The sequence below is a fragment of the Brienomyrus brachyistius genome, chromosome 1 (assembly GCF_023856365.1).
Source record: "Brienomyrus brachyistius isolate T26 chromosome 1, BBRACH_0.4, whole genome shotgun sequence".
Classification (NCBI taxonomy): domain Eukaryota; kingdom Metazoa; phylum Chordata; class Actinopteri; order Osteoglossiformes; family Mormyridae; genus Brienomyrus; species Brienomyrus brachyistius.
The window spans coordinates 22,026,080-22,048,326 of record NC_064533.1 but is presented as its reverse complement, the minus strand read 5'-3'; the positions used below and the strand labels follow the sequence as shown (position 1 = coordinate 22,048,326).

General features: G+C 43.0%; 2 protein-coding genes across 5 annotated transcripts; both read left to right on the top strand.

The window, feature by feature from the left end:
• The first annotated feature begins 196 nt into the window (after positions 1 to 196).
• On the top strand, positions 197 to 12,036 carry spata18 (spermatogenesis associated 18). 4 transcript variants are annotated; one of them, XM_049008640.1, is made up of 13 exons: positions 197 to 827; positions 1,683 to 1,788; positions 2,386 to 2,501; positions 4,104 to 4,222; positions 4,631 to 4,726; positions 5,044 to 5,178; positions 5,917 to 6,151; positions 6,417 to 6,575; positions 7,148 to 7,323; positions 7,808 to 7,931; positions 9,803 to 9,868; positions 10,404 to 10,486; positions 11,712 to 12,036. In XM_049008640.1, the coding sequence occupies exons 1-12, from the start codon at positions 741 to 743 to the stop codon at positions 10,458 to 10,460; spliced, it is 1,476 nt and encodes a 491-aa protein (XP_048864597.1). In that variant the 5' UTR covers positions 197 to 740; the 3' UTR covers positions 10,461 to 10,486; positions 11,712 to 12,036. The 4 variants fall into 4 exon arrangements, 3 of the variants coding, with proteins under 3 accessions (XP_048864597.1, XP_048864607.1, XP_048864584.1); XR_007397011.1 differs by having other exon boundaries at positions 201 to 827; positions 10,404 to 10,571; XM_049008650.1 differs by lacking the exon at positions 11,712 to 12,036 and having other exon boundaries at positions 200 to 827; positions 4,107 to 4,222; positions 10,404 to 11,700.
• A 1,468-nt stretch (positions 12,037 to 13,504) lies between these two features.
• LOC125749574 (tripartite motif-containing protein 16-like) lies at positions 13,505 to 20,274 on the top strand. Its single transcript, XM_049026987.1, has 9 exons — positions 13,505 to 14,101; positions 14,323 to 14,418; positions 14,581 to 14,814; positions 15,079 to 15,238; positions 15,782 to 15,841; positions 15,936 to 16,437; positions 18,251 to 18,375; positions 19,929 to 20,013; positions 20,061 to 20,274. The coding sequence occupies exons 1-9, from the start codon at positions 13,517 to 13,519 to the stop codon at positions 20,272 to 20,274; spliced, it is 2,061 nt and encodes a 686-aa protein (XP_048882944.1). The 5' UTR covers positions 13,505 to 13,516.
• Positions 20,275 to 22,247: the final 1,973 nt, after the last annotated feature.

The window sequence follows — 22,247 nt, the reverse complement described above, 5'->3', positions numbered from 1 at the left end:
ACTTTTGTGAACTTTTTTATATCACAAATGGTTCGTTCTAGGTAAGGTAATGGAAACGACTGTGGCGGGGTGTCCCAAAAGGGAAAAGCTAAATTAAGAGTGTGGATTGATATTTTTTCAGCGCAGATCTCATACACTAAACGGGATCTTCGGAAATGTGCAGCAGCTGCACACAACCCGTGTCTTTTTCAATCGAGAAGCTTTATTTGGCACGCAAAAAAAAGAAGCGAAACAAAAACAAGAAAACCTCCCCTAAACAGTAGATGTAGTGATTGCTCAGAAACTCTCCCTGCCGCTCTAAAACTTCATTAACGGGCGGAATGAAAGAAACGTGGTTTAATATGAAAAGAATACATCAAACCGACAAAAGTGTGTTATTCATGGTTAATCCTGAATGTGGGAAAACAAACGTAAACATGTGACACCCTGTAACCTGTTAGGGTCGTCTCACAGTATGACATTTCAGATGCTTCTTTTACACCGCAGAGATGAAAGTTACAGACCAGACTGGAAAGCTCACTGACAGGCGCGCGACATTCTAGTGCCTTAGGTCCGCATGTGCCAGCTCCCTAACATCCTGATTCCTCGAGAGTACCCTGGGAAAACCGCGTTGCTACAACCAAAATACCGCTTGGCGTCAGCGCTCGAACTGCCAAGCCAGGTATAAATAACCAGCACGCCCCTGTCCCAAGCCCTCATCTTTATCGCGTACTTCCCGAAAGCTGCTCGGGATTACGGACATGGCCGACACACTGAGGCGACTCGTGAACACCTCATCCTTCAGCGTCCTGCAGGAAAAGCTGGAGTCCTGGTACAAGGACTATCACGTAAGTTATTCATTATTTGTAAGTCATATCACAATCAACATTGGCCTCTTAGTACTCCTGCATTAAAGTTTTACATGCAAACTGAACAAAAATTCAAATGTATTTAAACTGAAGATGTTATTGAGAACTGGATATGCGTGTAGTATGAACGCCTCCCAAATACCTTAGCAATTTTTATGGATTATTCTGCGTTGTAATTCGTTAGTTAACGTCTGGAATCGGAATACTGTAGCCATGTATGCATTATTATATTGCTTGAGAGTGCAGGCACCCGCAACTCCAACATGCAAAATTATATCAGTGCAGCTTACTGCAGTAGGACTTTTATTTTTGAAACTGGGGCGAAATTACTTGTTGATTATATTAATTTTACGACAAAGTTTGGTTACCATGGACGCTTGTTGTCATGACGACGGTGAAGCCATTCGTTACTCTGGTAGTGAGGTAGTGCGCTATGTTGTCGGACACGCGCACACAAGTAACTTGCGGCAAATCGTAGAAATTTATGAATGACAAATACATATTTTGTCAATGCAGGAAAATGGAAATTTATCTTCTAACGTTATTCAATTATTTAAGTGGCTATTTTGCTTATTTTTTTATTTTGCTTGGGACATAGTAAAGTTTAATGTGTTGCGTTTACAATAAATAATACATTGCTAATATTATTATTACTAATCACTCATAGATTACAACAATAATTATATTTTGCTTAACTTAAATTTCTATGCTGATTGTACTAGATAGGCAGTAGATCGGGATGGTTAGTTATGATTTGTTTCAGAGTCTCCGTGTGAAATGACTCCTACTGAGGTCACATCAGACTTTCCATGTCAGCCGATTCTGTCCTTCCAGGTAATCTCATGTGACCAGAACCTGAACCGCTGCTGTGAGCTGGTGGAGCTCACTTCCAAGGTTCAAGGGCAGCTCTTCACTATCCTCAGCCTCACTGCTCAAGAAGGTGGATGTCTCTCTTTATCTGGTGGTGCAGTACTTCCCCATATTCTGCATTGCTTCATGCAGGAGGAATCTGATTCCTCGATTGTGATGTTCATCTGTATGTAACGTGGCATTTTTTTCTCCCCACAACTTACTATAATCACATTTTTATTTTATTGATATTCCTATAGTACATGATGTGATCTTACACTAGTGTAGTGTGGCTTTCTATTTTAGGTGATGTCACTATAAATGTGATTTTTCTCTTCTCCAAAATTACCTGTAGTTAGGTCTCTGTGCCTGTAATCAGATGGTCACCAATCGGGTCCCCTTCTCAGCAAAAACGGGACATATCTGTTGGGCCCTTAATCCACCAAAATGCACTAAGGGCACTTTGACAGAGAGATGGTTAACCCTGTGCTTAGACCCCAAATTTTGGTGGAATATGCAAAAAGAAGCACCCCAGTTTACCTGGAAAAATGGCAAATAAAGCAGCATTCAATTTTGTTTTAGCCACCACAATATCTGCAGCATGCTAAGGGTGTTTGCTTTTGAACAGGATTAAGGCATCATGTGGTTTCCAGCGCACCTGCTGAAACCTCCCAGCTTTCCATTTCAGGAGGACAGTATGCCGGTGTGGACACGCTTAAATCCCGCTTGTTGCCATGGCTGGGCACCTGCTTCACCCTGGCAACCTCCACCATCTCCACGGATACCAGTCTGAGCCTCATCCAGGTAAGGCCTTCTGGCACCATTATGTTGGACTGTCCGACCTCCTGCATCCTGCTGTGTGAGATTTGCAAGGACTGTATCATTTTAATGATATCCGTATACAGGCTTTTTCACAATCTGACTTCTGATGTTAAATAATGGCAACCACAGATATATATATATATCTGTATATAATATTGTTCTTTTCTCTATATCGTATTATATTTTTCAGTATTTTATTGGGAGGGGTCAGAGTGCCGTAAAGGGGGAGAAATTTAGGATGATTCCAAGGACCCCTGATGAACAATGGGCCTAAAAAATCAGAAATGTAATTGAATTGATCTGGGTTGGGGGGCCAATATGATGCTTCCGAGAAAGTGATTCGAGTTTGTGACTCGGACTTTCGTTTTGTATTTTGCTGGATTACCCTTATTGGATGGGTTGCTTTGGACTTACCTGCTGTCCTGGTGAGTTTCCCTGGTGTTTTGATTGTGTCGTCATTCATCTTCCTGCCTGCCATATTGCATTTTTTTTTTTGTTCAATAAATCCCATGTTTGTGTGTTTATGGCTGTGTCTGCGCTTGTGCTTCCTTGCTAGTCCAGACAAGAAGTCATAGAAGAAGTGATATAAAACTCGTTTTTCATCGTGATGCAAAATGAGTCGCCAGGTCTCATATCATATCAAACATTTACGGAATATTTGCCACATCGATATAAAGAGGGAATCATTAATCAATATCGTTATCTTTTTATCACCCTGCCCTGGTGCTGGCGGATTGGTGGCTTTGAGGTTAGGGATCCGTCCCAGTAATTAGATGCTCGAACCCTCTGAATGCCACGTGTGATCCTACTCCTTTGGGTCCTTGAGCAAGGCCCTTAACCTGCTTCATCCTGGGTATGACGTTAATCTACATCCAGCTCTATAAGGAGGTCCTCCATCTTGGGTGGTGGCAGGATTAGCACTCCAGCCACCTGAGGTATCACCCACTGCACAGCTACACTCAGGTTCTCATCCCTGAGTTGGTTTGTCGTGTGGTGAGTGTGGCAATGCACTGTAATCAGTTTGTGTTCCTTGCTTTACCTCTAGTGTGGAGTTTGAATTGTTCTGCAGTCCTCATGTAGGTTTCCTCTGGGTACTTTGATTGCCTTCAGGAGTCCAAAGACATGTCATTTGGGCTGAAGCTTTAGTGTTTCTGAATTGATCTGTGTGCATGTGCCTTGTGGTGGTGTCCTGTCCAGAGTGTTCTCTGCCTTGAGGCTGGTGCTCACTGGACCCCGGTACAGGATCCAGGTTTGCTGTAACCCTTCATTGGATAAGCAGTTCTGGGGAAAAATCTGAAGTTGAATTTGGATTTATAATGACTTTGGTTTTAGGACTTGTCTCTAGGCTAGGACACACATTAGCTGGTAACTGGGGATACATATCTGTATCTGTCTGTATCAAGAGATTTAGTGTAGTGGTGTTATGTGTATAACTGCATAAAACCAGTCATTATTGTGAGTAGTGATTTTGTGTGTGAACGTATATAGTGCCTCATAATGATCACTGATGTTTATTACATGTATATATTGTGCCATGGCCCTGGTGTCTATGTCCCTTGTGCATCAAAGCTGTGTGTTTGGCAGGAGGCTGCGGAGAAGGACAAAAAAATCCGGGAGCTGTCCCTCACCCATGAGAGTGACCTTCAGAAGATGGAGACCCAGCTGTGCTCCACCCGCCTACAGCTGGATTCCGTTAGACAAGAGTCAGTAAGCCACACGTATAACCTCCCTCCTCAGCGTCCATGGCGCTTGTGCGGTAGGCATAGGGCCCAGATGCTGATTTTGCTAAAACACATTATTCAAAATAAACACCACTTCACAACATTTTACAAAACACATCAAATGTCTACTGTGGTTTTATTCCATTGAGCATTGTAGTGCTTTTAATGGTATGCATACATAATCTTGACTTGTGTTCTTAGTCATATAGCTGTATCGATTCACACTTTGGTTTCAGTTATAAAACTCTGTCTTTTGTGGATTTCTGCTGTGGCTTGACAACTACAATGATACAGCTTAATGTTTCTGTTAAATATCTGTTTGCAGTCACAAAAAAATCAGGTTAATTTTTAGCAGTGATTGCTTCAGACCAGGATTTGATTGTATTTCAGACTAATGGACACTCAACAAGAACTCGATGAAACCAAAAACAAATCTGCCACAACCCTTCTAGCTACAGAGGATGAGATTCTACAACTAAGAGCAGAGTGAGTGTTTGTAGCCTCTGCTGATTGGCTTCCGTCACGTGACTTTTTAACATCCTTCAAGCCGATTGACTGTTAACTGTGACAACCTATTCACCATGATCTGACTCGAGGGTCCCACATGTACAATTATGCCTTTAATTTTTTAAGAGCTTGTTTGTCATAGAATCATTATCATATCATCATATAGTAGGTATATTAGACTGTATAAAATACTGAATTATGGATAACTCAGTCACAATGTTTTTGCACGCGTGTGTGTGTTTCTGTATGGATGTGTCTGTATATACTTCTGTGGCATATATGCACGTGTCCTTCAGGCTGCAGGTGGCCTGTGACCAGACAGAGCTGTACAAGCGAAAGCTGGACATGCTAGATGACTGTGAGAGACAGATCCATTTGCTGAAGGAGGAGATGTCCTTCCTGGCTGCAGAGAAGTCCCTCCTGCAAGAGAAGTGAGCTGTTATCTTCACCATCATTGTTTTTTTTTCAGCCAGAGTATCGTTTATGGGATTCAAAGGTTTCAAAAGCTTTGTCATTTGTAGAAGTACTGTGAACTACTCGTGTACCTCTCTGCAAACTTAAACAATATTTGACAACGAAGGCCAATAATAGCAAATAGAATAGTGAAGTATAATGTACAATACACGTACAATGTCTATTTTATATATTGTATGTGTATTGTACAAGTAATATACAATATTCAGACAGCACAAAATAATATACAAGTACTGAGGTTTAAAGTGGTGTCTCATATAGTAATAGTTTTTTTTTCAATTGTGTATTTGTGATTATCTTCACCTGCTTCAATTTTGCGACGAGTCAGGCAGTGATTTAAGGACATGGGGCTGTACCTTTAGGATTGTTAGTCTGCATACATGGAGGGTTCTTTATGTTGCATTTTTTTTTCATTTAGATTCTATAAGAGCGCCAATCAAAATAGCCAGGGCTGGCCCAAGGCATAAGCAAATCAGCAGCTGCTTAGAGCCCAGCGGCCACCAGGGGGCTCCCTCATCTGATCAGCCTGTCAGAATGGGAAGAAAAATGACAATGTCGTTAATCACATTTTGCTTAGGACCCCAAAAAGGGTTAGACCAGGCCTGAGAATAGCTGTAATTATTTTACCTTGGCTGCCTTTTCCCAGCAGTGGCCGTGAATATAGATATAATCCACCTTCCATGTACCTCCCCTAGGTTGGTGAGGGGTCGGTCCCCCAGTGCGGCCGCCCGCCGCAGTCGCTCGTCCAGCCCCCGCCTGAGGAATGAGTCACCGTCGCGTGCCCGCCTCACCAGCTCCTCCCGCCGCGCCCGGCTGATATCGCGCTTCAGCGACCTCTATGCCATCCATCGGCTCGAGGCTCAGAACGTGCTGCGTCACTACGTCGACGACGTCCGCACGGTCCAGAGGATCATCTTCATAGCAGTTGTGGTGTGTCTGAAATTTCTTTGAACCTTCTGTTCTCCAGCAACACGGAGCACAAGAGCAGTCTTCAGTTTGGAGTGTTGGTCGTTGTGGGTCCACAGGGGCATTGGAGCACAACCCCCAGCTGAAAGCTGATTAACTCCCCCCGCCCCCCTACCCTGTCACTTAAAAATTCAAATCCTTTAATTGACTAATGATAAGGTTTTCCCCTCTGTATGAATTATTGACCCTCTTATGCCCCCTACCTTAAAATCCTGGAATTGCATCTTAGGAGGCCTTCCAGGCGGCCAAGCTGGCATTCCGGCAGTTTAGGCTGAGGGTTAGGAAGACCCTATCCAGCACTCACATGGGTCCCGAGAGCCTGGAGAACGCCATGCTGGATTACATCATTAGGAACCTCGACCTGTACGACGTGCAGGCCAGCGTCAACGTGAGTGACCACACCCCCTCACAGCCTTTCACTGACTCCGCCTCTCGGGCTCTGCCTGTTCTTGCCCCTTCAAGGATTAAGAATTGTTATTTGTCGTTGTGCAAATGATTTACCCAAGTACAACAAAATGTACTAGCACCCTACATAATGACATAAATAACATTCATACATAACACATCAATTAGCATAGTTTTAAACAAATACTATACAAACTATAAAGATAAGGACAGTGTGTGTGTATGTGTGTGTGTGTATGTATTATATAACACACACACAATTACAAGCTCTGTATCACATTGCGCCATTGTGCAAGTAAACATATAAACATTCACTGCGTATAGATGCATGAACATATTGCACTGAAATTCATTATTTATTGATTATCTGCTGTAACCATACTAATAGTGCAAAAGGGTCAATAAGTCCCATAATCCTGTTCCATTTTATTTTCCGATTTTGGTTTTTGGGTTGACTAGTAGCTGAGGTCATACCTGCTTGTTAAATTTGTTTTGGCAAGAATAAATGGCCGCACAGCGAAGCATGTCTGTTTGCTCTCTGTCACCTGTGTGTAGGAGGTGATCAACTCCATGAATGTGAACCCCAAGATCTCGTTCCCTGCTGAGGTGAACTTTGTGTTGATCAGCGGGCTCATCCGCGAGACATGCCACATGGCCTTCGCCATGCAGACGCTGGACCCTCCCTTGGAGCTTGCCTTTAGCAGTGATGGGGAGCTGTACAGTGAAAGCAAGTCAGTGTGCCACTCACATACACGATACTGCCTCACAAAGGCAAAGCTCAGTAACTACACTGACACTGAGAAAAAGTTTATTGACAGTTTATCTGTATGCGCAGCAGGTAAATAAATGATAGTGTACTTGTTCAAAACTGAATATAGTTGAACTAAGATATTTTGTCGCAAGATATAACAGAGCGTAGGAGACCCAACGTTGGTCATAAAGTATGCAATTAGGGATACTTTGCCATTGTAGAACACAATAGTGGTCGTACCTCATTGAGATAAAGTAGGACCACTGTCCATGGCAACATATTTTCTCCTATATAGAATATATACATGCATAAACACATAAGCAAGGACAGTCACAACAAGCTCCCTCACTGTATTTGCATGTATTACTCCATAAAATCATATTTTCACATCTCAAAGTGCATGCAGTGTAACATAAGTATGTTTGGAAGGGTTATAAATCCCCGCTTGCCTTCCTGTCCCCCAGGTACCGCCGCAGTTACGACTCAGAGTTCACAGCGCCCCTAGTGGCGCTCCACGTATGGCCCGCGCTAATGGAGGGGGACAGCATCGTTGTAAAGGGCGAGGCTGTAACCATGAGGGGAGCCCTGGTACTGTGTCTGACTCATGGATGTCTCTCTTTGACCTTGCGTGGATGTTTTATCACAGCACTGCAGCACAGAACAGTCCTGTTGCGTGTGTCATATAGCAGATGCTATAGTGTGATGCAGGATAATATGTGATATGGCTCATGATGCGATTGAAAATAGTTTGTGATATGCAGTATGCTACCAAGTGTGGTACTGGAGTGACTCTAGGGTTTGACCATTGGGGGATTCATGCCGCCCGTAGGATTGTAACTTATGGTATGCCAATCCAGCCCCCTCCCCCTGGTCCTCATCCATAAAATGTGCAGAGCGTGAGGGGACTCAATGTGTATAAATATGGTACAAATCACTAGATTTTGCAGGGGGGTAGGCTGAAGGTACTATGCTGTACCACATACAATTCAATGAGGTACTATATGTTAACACAGCATGATACTATACAGCAGAGATGTGGCATAGGTGTATATATTATAGGTATGGCCAAAAGTTTTGAGAATGACACAAATACTAATTTTCACAAAGTCTGCTGCCTCAGTTTTATAATGGCAATTGGCATATACTCCAGAATGTTATGAAGAGTGGTCAGATGAATTGCAATTAATTGCAAAGTAAAAATGAACTGAATCCCAAAAAACCCTATTCCACTGCATTTCAGCCCTGCCACAAAAGGAGCTGCTGACATCATTTCAGTAACAACGGTGAGCGTGTTGACGAGGACAAGGCTGGAGATCAGAGTTAGATTAGTTAGATTACAGTTTGATTGAGTTAGAATAGCAGACTGGATGATTTAAAAGGATGGTGGTGCTTGAAATCATTGTTCTTCCTTTGTTTACCATGGTCATCTGCAAGGAAATGTGCAGTTATCATTGCTTTGCACAAAAAGGGCTTTACAGGCAAGGGTATTGCTTCTAATATGATTGCACCTAAATCAACCATTTATCGAAAAACATCAGGGACAGACTGACAGACTGGGATTGGACTGCTGAGGACTGGGATAAAGTCATTTTCTCTAATGAATCCGCTGTCCGATTGTTTGGGGCTTCAGGAAAAATGATTGTCAGGAGAAGAAAAGGTGAGCACTACTATCAGTGCTGTGTCATGCCAACAGTAAAGCATCCTGAGACCATTCGTGTGTGTGGGGTTGCTTCTCAGCCACGAGAGTTGACAATTTTGCGTAAGAACACAGCCATGAATAATGAATGGTACCAAAACATCCTCTGAGAGCAACTTCTCCCAACCATCCAAGACCAGTTTGGTGATGAACAATGCCTTTTGCCAGCATGTTGGAGCACTGTGCCATAAGGCAAAGGGGATAACCAAGTGGCTCAGGGAACAAAACATCGACATTTTGGGTCCATGGCCAGGGAACTTCCCAGACCTTAATCCAATTGAGAACTTATGATCAATAGGCAGGAGGACAAACAAAAACCCACAAAGTCTGACAGACTCCAAGCATTGATTATGCAAGAATGGGCTGCCATCAGTCAGGATTTGGCCCAGGACTTGATTGACAGCATGCCAGAGCAAATTGCAGAGGACTTGAAAAAGAAGGGCCAACACTGCAAATATTGACTCTTTACATAAAATTTATGTATTTGTCGATAAAAGCCTTTGACACTTGTAATTATACTTCAGTATACCACAGAAACATCTGACAAAAACATCTACACTGAATCAGCAAACTTTGTGAAAACCAACACTTGTGTCATTCTGAAAACTTTTGGCCACGACATATGGTATGTGTTGGGTGTTGCGTATATGGTATAGGCATGGTACAGTATGGTGTATGATAATATTAATACAAAATGCATTATGTAAGGGTAATGGATGTGGTGGTTTAACAAGATGGACTGTCTTTTTCTTGCATTTTCCAGTGGAGAAGCAGAAGCAGGAGCTGTAGCCCTGTGCGTTCCAGCTCTGCCAGCCCCATCCGGGCTCTAGTAAGTTGCTGGGACAACTGATCCCACCCGACTTTTGCACGGAATTCCACCTTACAGTACAGGATTTATGGTGGATGAATTATGAGATTCAAGATGTGACTTTTTGAAGTTGTTTTGGTAGTCCTGGCATCATCAGTAATGATGCATGAAGCTTCTGTTGGTGGTCGCAGGATGTAGAGTAAAAAAAAAGTCCTTGTGCTGATCCATTAGAATAGAAAATTCTATGTCTTCTTACTAAACCTACTTGCCTGGCGGCTTGCTGATGGGGTGGGATGATAAGTACAGATTGACCATCTAGTTGGCTCTTGAACTAGGTGCTCATGTCCTCTTGGAGCTAGAAATGTATTTAGGAAACGTTCACTTGAGTTATCCCTTACCATAAAATATGTGTTTTTCCCAATAATTCTAAAACTTATCTATCATACCTGCTTACATACCAGCTTCATAGTTTTTCCATTGGAGATTCAACTTTCCAGCCTTTGTTACTCTGGGACTATTAACTGTTTGTATTAATTCATCTTTCACTGTGTTCTAGGGCACCAGTCGCAGTCGAAGCCCATCTCCTGGAGCCCTCTCAGTCAACCGGCTATAATCCTTGACTCTTGACCTCATTTGAATGTTTGTACACTTCTCATGGAATCTCAGTGACTCCAAAATAAATGTTAAAAAGTATGAAAGTACCAATCATTAACACTTTAATCAGGTAATTTATGTAGTTTAAAATTTATTTCAATATTTCAATGGCTTTAGCTAGCTACTTTAAAGTTTAGACTATGTTCGAATGGTCCTTGTAACAACACAAACGAGGCATCATGTTCTAGAACTTAGTCATATTGTATCAGGGATTCGAATGACATTTGTCACATGATACATGTTCTACAATATTCCTCGACCTTTATGGTTGGATTCCACTGTTTACTGAAATAAGTGTTCTTTTATATTTTTTACTTTTTTGATTTCATGGTGCTCTACATCCAGTTGCATTTTTATGTGTGCTTTTTCAACTTAACTAGTCTGAAAACCTTGTTGGATCTGCACAGTAGCCCTTTTTTCCGTCTGACCAGAGAAACAACAAATTTATGTCTTAGAAATTTGGCACGTAGCACTTAATAACGACATGAATTGGACAGGTGCAGTTTTCTGCATGATATGGACGCGCTGATTAAAAAAAAAAACCCAAGTTGTTGCAGAGGAATGTTTTAGTTCTGGGTCTCTTTTGATCTTTGAAATCTAGGCCTCTGATACCTGCTCTGGTACCTGAGCAGATATGACTTGCACAGGTTGCATGGAATACTGCAAACTACATTGCTCCAAATATCCACTCATGATACATTCTCTGGGATGCATATCTTGCGCTGCTCACTTGAGGTTACTGGAGGCTTCAGAGAGTCAATAAGTGTCAAAGTTTGGCACTGCGATATTGGCAGATTTGCTTAGTTTTGATCTGTTGTATGACCTGTACCAGTTGTATGCTGTTTTACAAATGCAATTTGTGTGCTAAAGATGGGGACATTAATTTCAAACTTGTGTTCTATGCAGCAACGCTCAAATGGTATTGTATATCAGAACCCAATGGAAAAGGATGTAAATCTGTTTCATGTGTTACTTCTGTGCATGACCTGTGTAAAAACCTGAATAGTCAGCTGGACACAGATATGCAATATTAACATACAAATACTTGCTTTATTTTGCTAATATATAGAGAATTAGTATTTGATATCAAATACAGATCCAGAAGTATTTTTGTGCATTTGATTTATGCTAAATGTTTGTTGCTAAATATTCATTGCATAGATTTTGTTAAATAAAGTAAATAAAGTTTTTTAACCTTTTGTTCCCTCAGAGTCTACTATCTCATTTCCCTGGACATCAGTCAGGATGAAAAGGTCATCGGTGTGAAGAGCATCTTGAACTTTTGCTAGTATACCTTCAGTTGAAGCTTCAAATTCACTGAATCTGACTACAACAATTCGGTTAGGTCTCAGCTTCCCATGGTGAAGCTCAGCAACAAACACGGACCTAGAGCTGTTGTTAGAACAACTGCTTCATAAAAACGCACAAGAAAATCTACAGTATTCACAATGATCTGGCTTTTTCTGAAAGAACAATTATAAAAGTTTCCTACATCTCTTAGTTTCTTTGAAGCATTGATACCATAATGGGGAAAGTTGAATACCTTTGGAAAGTCTTCACCATGTTTGCTCGGGGTAATGTGACAGTAGTTGGATTTGGAGACCCTGCAGCTGCTGAGGGTGGTGCGATGCACAAAATCGAAAGCGATGGTTGGGCTGTGGCTGAGGGCTCTCTACCACCGGCTGCGCATCATTTCCATGCACTTCATAGTGGCCACGAGGGTTGGTCAAGGTCAAGACAGCTAAAATGGTCATTAGCTCCAAGGAATATTGCCATATTGTCATCATCAGTGACATACAGGCTGGGAGCACACATCTTTTGAAGACAAATATGGGCCTAATTATTAAAACAATAAAGACGTAATAAACGACAAGAAATTGTTATAACGACACGTTTTCCCCGTCTTAATTTTCAGATGTAAACTGTAACAGAACAACGACGAAAATAAGTAAAAGTACTATTTGATTACCACCGTTTATCTATCTAAAACGATAGCTATATACGGTACACAGCACAGCACGAGAAAAAAAAAACTTATACAATTTAAATACGAAGGCATTCACCTGAAATATTCTGCCGATTTTTTCGGCGTTCATGTCCGAGTCTTTTAAAGTTATCCTTTTGTTTCCTTTGAAAAGCTATATAGCTATACTCATCCATTGCTTGCTTGGATAAGACACATGTAGGCTATCTACTGTTTCCACTTAATTCTTTTTTCCAGTTTTATTTCTGGGTTAATTTAAAAATAAAAACGTAAAGTTGAAAATAAAAACATAGAAAATCGAGTTTTAAAAATCATTTCCTTCCCCACAAAATCCCTCGATAATCATTTACTGTGACTGGGCAGTAAAACAGTTTTCGAAATCCGATGTGTGATTTTTAGTTTAGAATCTAAAACCCAAATAGTGTTTTTTTCCTTTTCTGATTTTGGTTTCCGAATCGAATGAACTCAAGGTACACGGACCAATAGAGTTATGGAGGGCATTTCCAGCCAAAGAGAAAGCAAAAATGATAATGATAAAAATACAATCTCCACTTTGCCATTTAGCTTTTTGGCAGTCTGCGCAACGACCCTGTCAAAATTAAAAAATAAAATTAAATAACCTTTTTGTCTTTTTATTTTCCAATCTAAATTTTCATTTCCTACTTTACCTTTTCATTTTCAAGTTCACAACATGCAAATGTATGCTAATAGGAGCGGGCCAGTGGGCAGAGCTATGGATGAGAACGTCCCAGGCACTGCTGCGCTTTGTCATATCGGTTGCGGATTCCGTTGTCGTTGTATGCTTCGCACAGGCTCGCCCGTGTCGCCCAAACTAATGGAAAAGTCATTTGCGGCTTAAGATACCTACTAGTTGCACTCTCCGATTCATTTAGCGTCTTATTCGTAGCTTCTTATTTCGTTGTTTAGTTTAACTTTTCAGTCGGAGTTTCATTAAACGGAACAAGGAGTCTCTCGCAGTATACCTTGATATTTTTGTGCTCAGAGAAACAAAACTAAACTGTCTCTCTGAGATGGCACAATTTAGAACCGTCCCCAACAAGCTGAGCTGCCCGATATGCCACAAACTACTAAAGGAACCATTGACCATTTCCTGTGGACACACTTACTGTATGGGCTGCATTAACGGCTACTGGATGCAATACAAGGATGATTGCGTTCGTTTTAAAAGCTGTCCAGAGTGCACGGAGGACTTCAATCCAAGGCCAGTTGTAAATCGAAATTGTAATCCTGCTAACACGGATGAGAAAGTGAATAAGACTGGACCTCAAGCTTCTCCTCCTCCCTGTCATGTTGGACCTGGAGACGTGGAGTGCAGTGCCTGTGTCGGAAAAAAGCACAAAGCTGTCAAGACCTGTCTAATGTGTCTGGCATCTTATTGTGAGACTCACCTGCGGCATCATGAGTCTCTAGCCTTCAAGGACCACAAACTAATTAATGCCATTAAAGGATTTCAAGGAATGATATGTTCGGTTCATAATAAAGTGCTGGATATTTACTGCTGTACTGACCAGCAGTGCATCTGCTCTCTGTGTACAACAAACGACCATAAGTACCATGATACAGTCTTACCGGCTAAAGCAAGGAATGAGAAACGGGTAAATTATCTATTTTTGAAGTATGGTTTATGAGGGATGGTTTATGGTTCCCTGCCTTCTGCTGGTAGTCTCAGGGACAGGCTCCAGACCCCCTGCAACCCTGAATAGGACAAGTGGTTTCCTTTCCGAAAAAAGAACAGGGAGTAGTGTCCTTGCTAACATGTTTTGTGAAATAAAATATTTTAGTGATATTAAAGTCAATTTTATTTATCTTTCCACAGCAGGATCTGTTGTCATCACAGAGGGAAATCAACCAAAGAATCCAGGAGAGAGAGAAGGAGCTCCAGGAGCTGAGAGAGGCCGTGCAATCACTCAAAGTGAGTATGACCCCAAGAAAAAGATGACAGTTGGATGCTGTGGGAGCCATGTTAGAGTGCAGTCAGGCTCTTGTCTAATCACGGTTCACTTTTTAGAAGTGTGAGGTGCATTCCAATTGTGTGTGTCCTTACCAAAATGTTGTCACTATATGTCTCCAACAGCTTTCTGCAAAGACAGCAGTGGAGGACAGTGAGAGAATCTTCAATGAGATGATCCGTTACATTGAGAGAAGGCACTCAGAGGTGAATAAGTTGATCAGAGGCAGGGAGCAGGCTGCGGAGAGTCAGGCTAAAGGACTCTTGGAGAAACTGGAGAAGGAGATTGCTGAGCTGAGGAGAAGAAATTGGGAGATAGAGCAACTTTCATTTACTGAAGATGACATCAATTTCCTTCAGGTAACACTGGCAAATCTTTGAAAAAAATGATATGAGAAGACATTGTATGCTTAGAAATTACTGTAATACTTGGAAGAGAAGAGCATGACCAGAAAAAGACTCAATCATCACAACAATTAGGATGTCATTGGGATACCCAAAGGCCCACATTGAAGACAGGACACTCTGGGAGAAATAGTGTTGACTTGAATAATAATGATTTAGCCAGTTAGAAATCTCTCAATTTGCCATAAAATTGCTTGTATTTGTTTTCCTACTTTGCAGGGCTTTCAGCCTCTCTGTGACCCTTATGTATCTCAGGACTTGCCCACCATCACTGTCATGCCAAACTGCTATTTTGATGATGTGAGGGAAGTCGTTTTAAAACTGAGAGAGCAGCTGGAAAGTATCTGCAAGGATGAACTAAGCAACATTTCCAAACAAGGTTTGTCTATGTTTGTCTGTGAAGCGATAGCAGCCAGCAGGTTGATAAATATGTGAGAAGTGCACTTTAACATAGCTGCATACCTTTAAGGGGCATGACAAGACCATGAGTTCTGAGCATGGTGAATTTTACTGCACTTGAAGTCATACCTGGATTAAATTAGTATAATAATACATTTTGTATGATTACTGATTAATAATAAGTGATCATTATGATTCTTCTAAAAAGAATGATATGTAAAATGTATATTTAAGCAACTAAATTAAAATCATAAATGTGCTATTATTACATCATGGGCCACATACCATTTCCTGTTTTTAATTGCAGTTAGTAAGTTTATGAAACTGTTGGTTTTTTTCACTTGGCTTATATATTTCTCAGAGTAGTAAATGATGTACTATTTTGAATCACTCAAAATGAAATGTTCTTCTGCTTCAATGACTGAGTCAAAAGCTAGAGGAAGAATTGATGAAATTGTGATTTTTGAATTTCAATTGGCTCTGAATTTCCTTAAAAGAAACAGAAGTGTTCTTTTCTTGACAGAAACGGCTTTTAGTATTGTACTCCCTCTAGCACCCCAAACAAGAGAGGAATTCTTAATTTGTGAGTATCCTTTTAAACAAGCATATGCATATCTTCACTCAGACACATTATCGCACAAAGCAAAACTTGTGACTGTCCATTACTTTTTCAACAGATGCCTGTAAACTAACTTTTGACCCTGCCACAGCAAATGCATGCATCTCTCTGTCAGACGGAAACAGACATGCTACAGCAGGATGTGCCCAGTCATGTCTTGCTCACCCAGAGAGATTCGACTCCTGGCCCCAAGTGCTCAGTAAAGAGGATCTTTCTGGATGCTGTTACTGGGAGGTTGAATGGGGTGGGGAAGATGGGGTTGATATAGCAGTGTCATATAAAGAGATCAGCCGCAAAGACAATGAGAGCAAATTTGGATGCAATGCTAAGTCTTGGAGTTTGCACTGCTCTCCCTCCACTTACTCCTTCAGGCATAATAATAAGGAGATCCCCATACATGGACCCCTTTCCTCTAAGATTGGGGTGTTCCTCGACCACAGGGCAGGAATTCTGTCCTTCTATAGTGTCTCTGATACAATGACCCTACTGCAGAGAATGCAGACAAAATTCACAGAGCCTCTGCATCTTGGATGTTCAATATATTCACATTCTGTTCCAAAGTATGTAATGGGTTATATATATTTTTATAATAATATAGCTGGATCCATTATTCGGCTTTAAATCTGCACAGCAATAACCAAGAGAACGAGATTCCAGTTATAAATGATTATAATTAAGGAAACTTCAAGATCTCATCTTAATTCCACTGTAATACTGAAGCCATTTTTTTTAAACCTGGTTTACAGTTTAACACAGTCGAATTTAGCTTTTTACCTCAACCTCTGTCATGCATTTCTGCCTATCAATAAGGAAGCTTAAAATTGCATACACTTCATGTCTTTTACATTTTCTTCATATTCTGAAAATTTTGGAAGGATCTGATTGCCAAGAGGGCACAGAATTCATGTGGAACATAAACGTAATCATAGTAATTTTATTGCAATTTTTAAGGTTTTTAAGGCTGACTTTTCTTCGGAACTTATTTTATTCTAATTAATTTTATTTTTTGAATATCACCTTTTCAAAATTCGGTCTTCTCCGAGTAATAAGCAGTTATTTTATGCACGTGAACACAGTTTATGCACAACAGAAGACACCCAGACAACCGTGCCATAGTTCGTTTTATTATGACGATTCGCACCAGTGAATTTGTGTGTTTATTTTATTGGTATAATTTCATATAGACCAGGGACGTGTGAGCAGGTCATACTGTACTGTATGTTACTAAAGTAGCAGTGGAAATGTCACAGTACCTCTGAACAAGGTCATTCTAACCAAAAGCCTCTTCTAGCGAGATTCATTGAAATAAACTGCATTTATTTATGAATTTTATGTATGGTGATCTAAACAACCAATTCTGGATATATTTGGCTCCTGATTCACAGTAATGTTGTGCTGATCAAGCTGCTGCTTCTTTTGCTTCCGTCATTTTTATTCCCACACAGCTTCTTCATCTACGCTTCAGCAATATCTGTCTTTTTCTGTGTGTATTAGTGCAACAAATATTAGGAAAGTGAAGCATATTAGAAATGTATACTTTTAAAATAGTATAGTGACTATTTTGGGCGCCACAGGTCAATGTTGACCTTCTTACTGAAATTATGGTAAATTCTAAATCTAAGTAAGAGGGGGATTTATCATCTATGTCTTTTTCTGTGAATACGTGTGAAACACACATATATAAAATACATATATCTGTAATAAAATATCAGATGTTCCTTTATGTGTCTTATCTCATCAGCATAGAGAAATAATAATAAAAAAATATTCAGGTAAATACTGTCAGAGTCAATCGTTATATGGGAAAGGCTATCCTTATCGTGTGTGGGTCACCGACCCGTGTTTTAAATGCATAAAAGCACCACATACATTTGTGTACTGCATCAAGGCTTTTTGACTTTGCCAGGAACCTCCATTTACAAAATAGTTTTTTTAAAAATCACTAAATTATAAATGTTTTAGTCAAGATTATAACAGCTATGGTGTTCGGGTCGGATCCCAGTTACAAAATAAGATTATAAAACAACATGCAATTAGTGCCCAGGCTGAAATCATAAACACACTGTCAGATCATTAACGCTCTCTCTCCCTGGGCGAGCAAGCAAAACAAACGCCCAAAGGCGAGGCATGCCCAGAGGACACCTGTGCCGGGGTCGGGTTCTGCCCGCCCTGTCCCCCAGACTTCGGCTCGGAGGTCACCTGCGGGTCCTCTGGCTCTTGCTCGGCAGTCGCCTGTGGTCCCCCTGGCTCCTGCTTGGCTGTCCCCTGTGGTGGTCCCCCTGGCTCCTGCTTGGCTGTCCCCTGTGGTCCCCCTGGCTCCTGCTTGGCTGTCCCCTGTGGTCCCACCTGTGGTGCCTTGTCGAGCGGCTGCAGTCTCACCTCTGACGCCTCGTCGGTCACCTGCGGGTCCACCTGCTCCAACTTTTTGGTCACCTGCACCTTTGCTGGCTCCTCCTCCCTCCTGCCCTCCTCCAGTGTCCCCTTCTCCTCCCTCCTCCGTCAGTCCCTCTACTTTCCTTCTCTCCCCCTTCGGCATCCCCTCCAGTTTCTGCCTCGCAGTCACCAAGGGTTCCTTCGGCTCCGGCCTCACGGTCGCCTGCTGCCCCCGCAGCTCCTGCCTTCCGCCTGCTGCAGTTCCCTCTGGCTCCCTGTTTTCCCCCGCTCTTTGCTTCCTTGGCCCCTGGTTTTGTGCCCCTGGTGTTTGCTTCCTGTCCCTCTGCGCCTTTGTTCCCTTCTGGTCCCTGTCCTCTGTTTGTTGGTGTGCCCCCTGGTGTTGTCCTTCCGTTGTCTCCTTTAGTGTTCTCGGGTCCTGTGTTTCCGTCTTTGATGCCCCTGTGTCTCTCTGCATCCTCTGTCGTGTGTCGTTTGTTGTCTGAGTTGGTCTCCTTGTGTCTCTTCTGCGTGTCGATGCTGTTCCCTTTCATCAGTTGATGTTGTTGCTTTTGTTTCCCCAGGTGTTGTGTCCTCTGTCTTGTCCATCGCTCCCCTTTTGGGGGGGGGGGGGTTCTGTCTTGATGCCTGGGAGGCTAGTAAATTCGCAGCCGGGTCAGCTGGTCCTAAGGCACCCTCTGGAGCTAGGCTTGGGCCAGCCTGATGCACTGATGGTTCCTGCAGTTCCATAGGAGCAGCTCGATCTGAACAGCTGCAATCAAACTGGACCCTCTGGGGCTCATGCTGTCCAGCAGGTCGTTTAGTGCCATCAGAACCTCTCCCCTGGACTTTTGGTTTTGCTGACTCTGCCAAAGAACAAGTAAAAGGATTCAGTCGATTAAAATGAATATCACTCTTTGCTACCCTCTTCTGGCACAACTTTATAAAGCACATCCGTCACTCAGTCCACCTCCCTGAAGGCTTCTCTACACCGCCTCTACAACTTTGGACACGGCCCCCACTTCTTAGCCTTATTTTGCACCCAAACCAATTCCCCTTCAGAATAATATTGAAAATTGGCTCTGAAATCATATGCTACTTTCTATTGTTCAGCTTGATGCTTGATGCTTTTTAACTGCCTCCACAACAGTGGACAATGTTTCCCAGACACATAATTGTCCACCGATAAAAGTCTCCTCTGGCCCTACCCCCAACATAACATCAACAGGCAAAACAATTTCTTGTCTAAACAGTACCTTATATGGGGTGAAGGAGATGCTAGCATGGACACTACTATGATAGGCTAACATAAAATAAGACAAAAGGGTATCCCAATTTGATTGGTTGTCACCAACAAAAAGTAACAGCATATCCAAAAAGGTACGATTAAATCATTCAATTAGTCCATCGGACTGGGGATGGTAGGGGGATATCCGAGATTTTTGCATATGCAAGAGGTTACATAATTCTTTAAATAAAGTGGGCTCACAATTACGACCCGTCGGTCCAGTCCCGGCAGCCGATGTTCCACCGCCTGAGGTTCCAGCTCCAGCCCCAGCGGCCCCCGCAGCGAAGGTCCTGCCTCCCCTGGTCTCTGTTCCCTCTGTCTGATCTGCCTCAGTCCCCCTGGTCCTTAACCCCTCTGCCCCAGTTCCCCCGGTTTTTATCCCCCATAATACAGTTCCCATGGCCCTAGTCCCCGAGGAGGTCCCTGAGTTCCAGACCACCGCTGCTCCCTCCATAGTGGAGCTAGAGGAGGAGCTCGAGTGGGACCCCTCGGGGATCTCCTTGACTTCCCCTACCACTTTCCCAGTGAACCCCCCCCAGCGGGTCCCGCCAGCTACCGCCCCCTCATCGCGGCAGATCCCAGCCGGGTACCCGTGTCTGGGTCTCCCGGAGAGGAATGGGACACCGAAGTTGGGGTCATCTCCCTGACTCGCCTTCGCTCCCCCAGGCTCCCGCTCGGCGGGTGCCCCGACCTCGCTCGTGGAGCCTTGTCGGCTGGTTGTGGCCAGTTCTCGAGTTGACGAAATCCTGCACACCCAACGGCCCTTTCTGGATAAGATCCTCCCGTGTGCCACGCCCCCTCATCTACCCCTTGTGGAATCCCTGTGCTTACCAGCTGTTTCCTGTTGCTGTTAATTAGTCCTGTGTATTTCAGTCCACGTTAAAGTATGTGTCCCTACTCCTGTCATTAACAGGAAGTTCATTGAAGTTTCATGGTCTGTGTTGCTGTTTCCCGATTAAACTGGGCCATATTTCCCCATCCTCCGTCTTCCTGCTCCTGCTTCCCCATTTCGATCGCGACAGAATGACAGGACCCCTGAACAAGGCGGAACATCTGGACCTCACCCATGAGATGATTTATTGGCTGCAGCAGCCCGAGGTCCAGAAGGACCCAGCGGCTCTCGCTCTGGCTGTTCATACCGGGGATATCCTGGAACATATGTCCCCATTCGAGGACGCGCACCAACGGGCGAGGTGCGTGAAAACTTGCGTCAGCTGAGACGCAGGGTGGCGGAGGCTAATTTAAAGCAGCTAGCCACAGCTTGTGGCTTGCTTTATGGTCCCCTGTTGGAGCTGCCTGAGGTGCCCTCAACCCCGCAGAAAGCAGCAAACCGAAAGAAGAAGCGGAAAAGCCGCAGACGGGAAGATCTCTTCCTGGGGGCTGTCTCCGTCTCCACTGCTTGCCCTGCTGCATGTAGAGAGGAGCCCCTCCCGATCTTCAACCCAGCGGTGTTCTTCCCAGTCGCCTCCAAGTTAATGTTAGGTTTTAGCAGTCAAGTATTCTATCTATCTATCTATCTATCTATCTAGTACAACATTTACTTTTTTTTGGAAATTTGTTTTCTTATCTGACAGGCCAGGTGCAGTGCGGAGGCTTGAGGTCACAGACATGCACAAAGCAAGACACGGTTGGGTGAGTTTGGTGTGGAAGAACTAGACTGCCCTGCACAGAGCCCTGACCTCAACACCTTTAGGCACCTTTTGGATGAAATAGAATAGAGATTGCAAAACGGGCCTTCACATCCAACATCAGTGCCTGACCTCACAAATGCACTTCTGGGTTAATGGGGAAAAAAATCCCATAGACATACTCCATAATTTGGTGGAAAGCCTTCCCAGAACAGTGGCAGCTGTTATAACTGCAAAGGGGGCCCAACTCCATATTGATGCCTATGGATTTAGAATGGGATGTCATAAACGTTCCTGTAGGTGTAATGGCCAGGTGTCACAATACTTTTGTACATATAGAGTATTTTGAATAATTTTATAAAACTGATTAACTGTCTTATGAATTTAATAATGGAGTAACAGCACCTTTCTTGGAGAACATGGAATCCTATACCTGCTTATGCCACCTGCTGTCCCATCATCTCCAATGATCAAGTGAAGAAAGAACTCTGCAGACTCTGGCCAGGAAAAGCAGCCTGTCCTGATGGCATCAGTACTAGAGTGCTCTGGATCTGCGCCTTCCAGCTCTGTGGAGTACTACAGAACATCTCCAACTTGGGCCTCAGTCTAAAGAATATACCAAGACTGTGGAAAACATCCAGTCTGATTCCTGCGTCCAAGAAGGTATGTGCCGGTGCTCTATCTGATCACAGTAGCACTGACATCACACAGACTGATGACCTTCGATACTGGTCCTGGACATACTCCACCACTGATTAGGTTGTTGCTTGATCCCCTTCAGAACGTCTACCAGGTCCAGATTGCTGTGGATGATGCCATCATCTACCTGCTCTACTGTGTAGACCTATTACCACCTGGACAAATCAGGATGTACTGTAAGAATCGAGCTGGAAGCTCCACTAGTGCCATGAACTACATGACTTGACACTTACAGTATGTTCATCTTCAGGATGGTGTGCCTGAGAAGGCACTGAGCAGCAGAGGAGTTACATCGATAACAGACCTGGCTCCCTTTCTCTTCATCCTGTACACCACTGACTTGATACACAATATGAAGTCAGTTGTATCAAGGATAGCTGGTGTC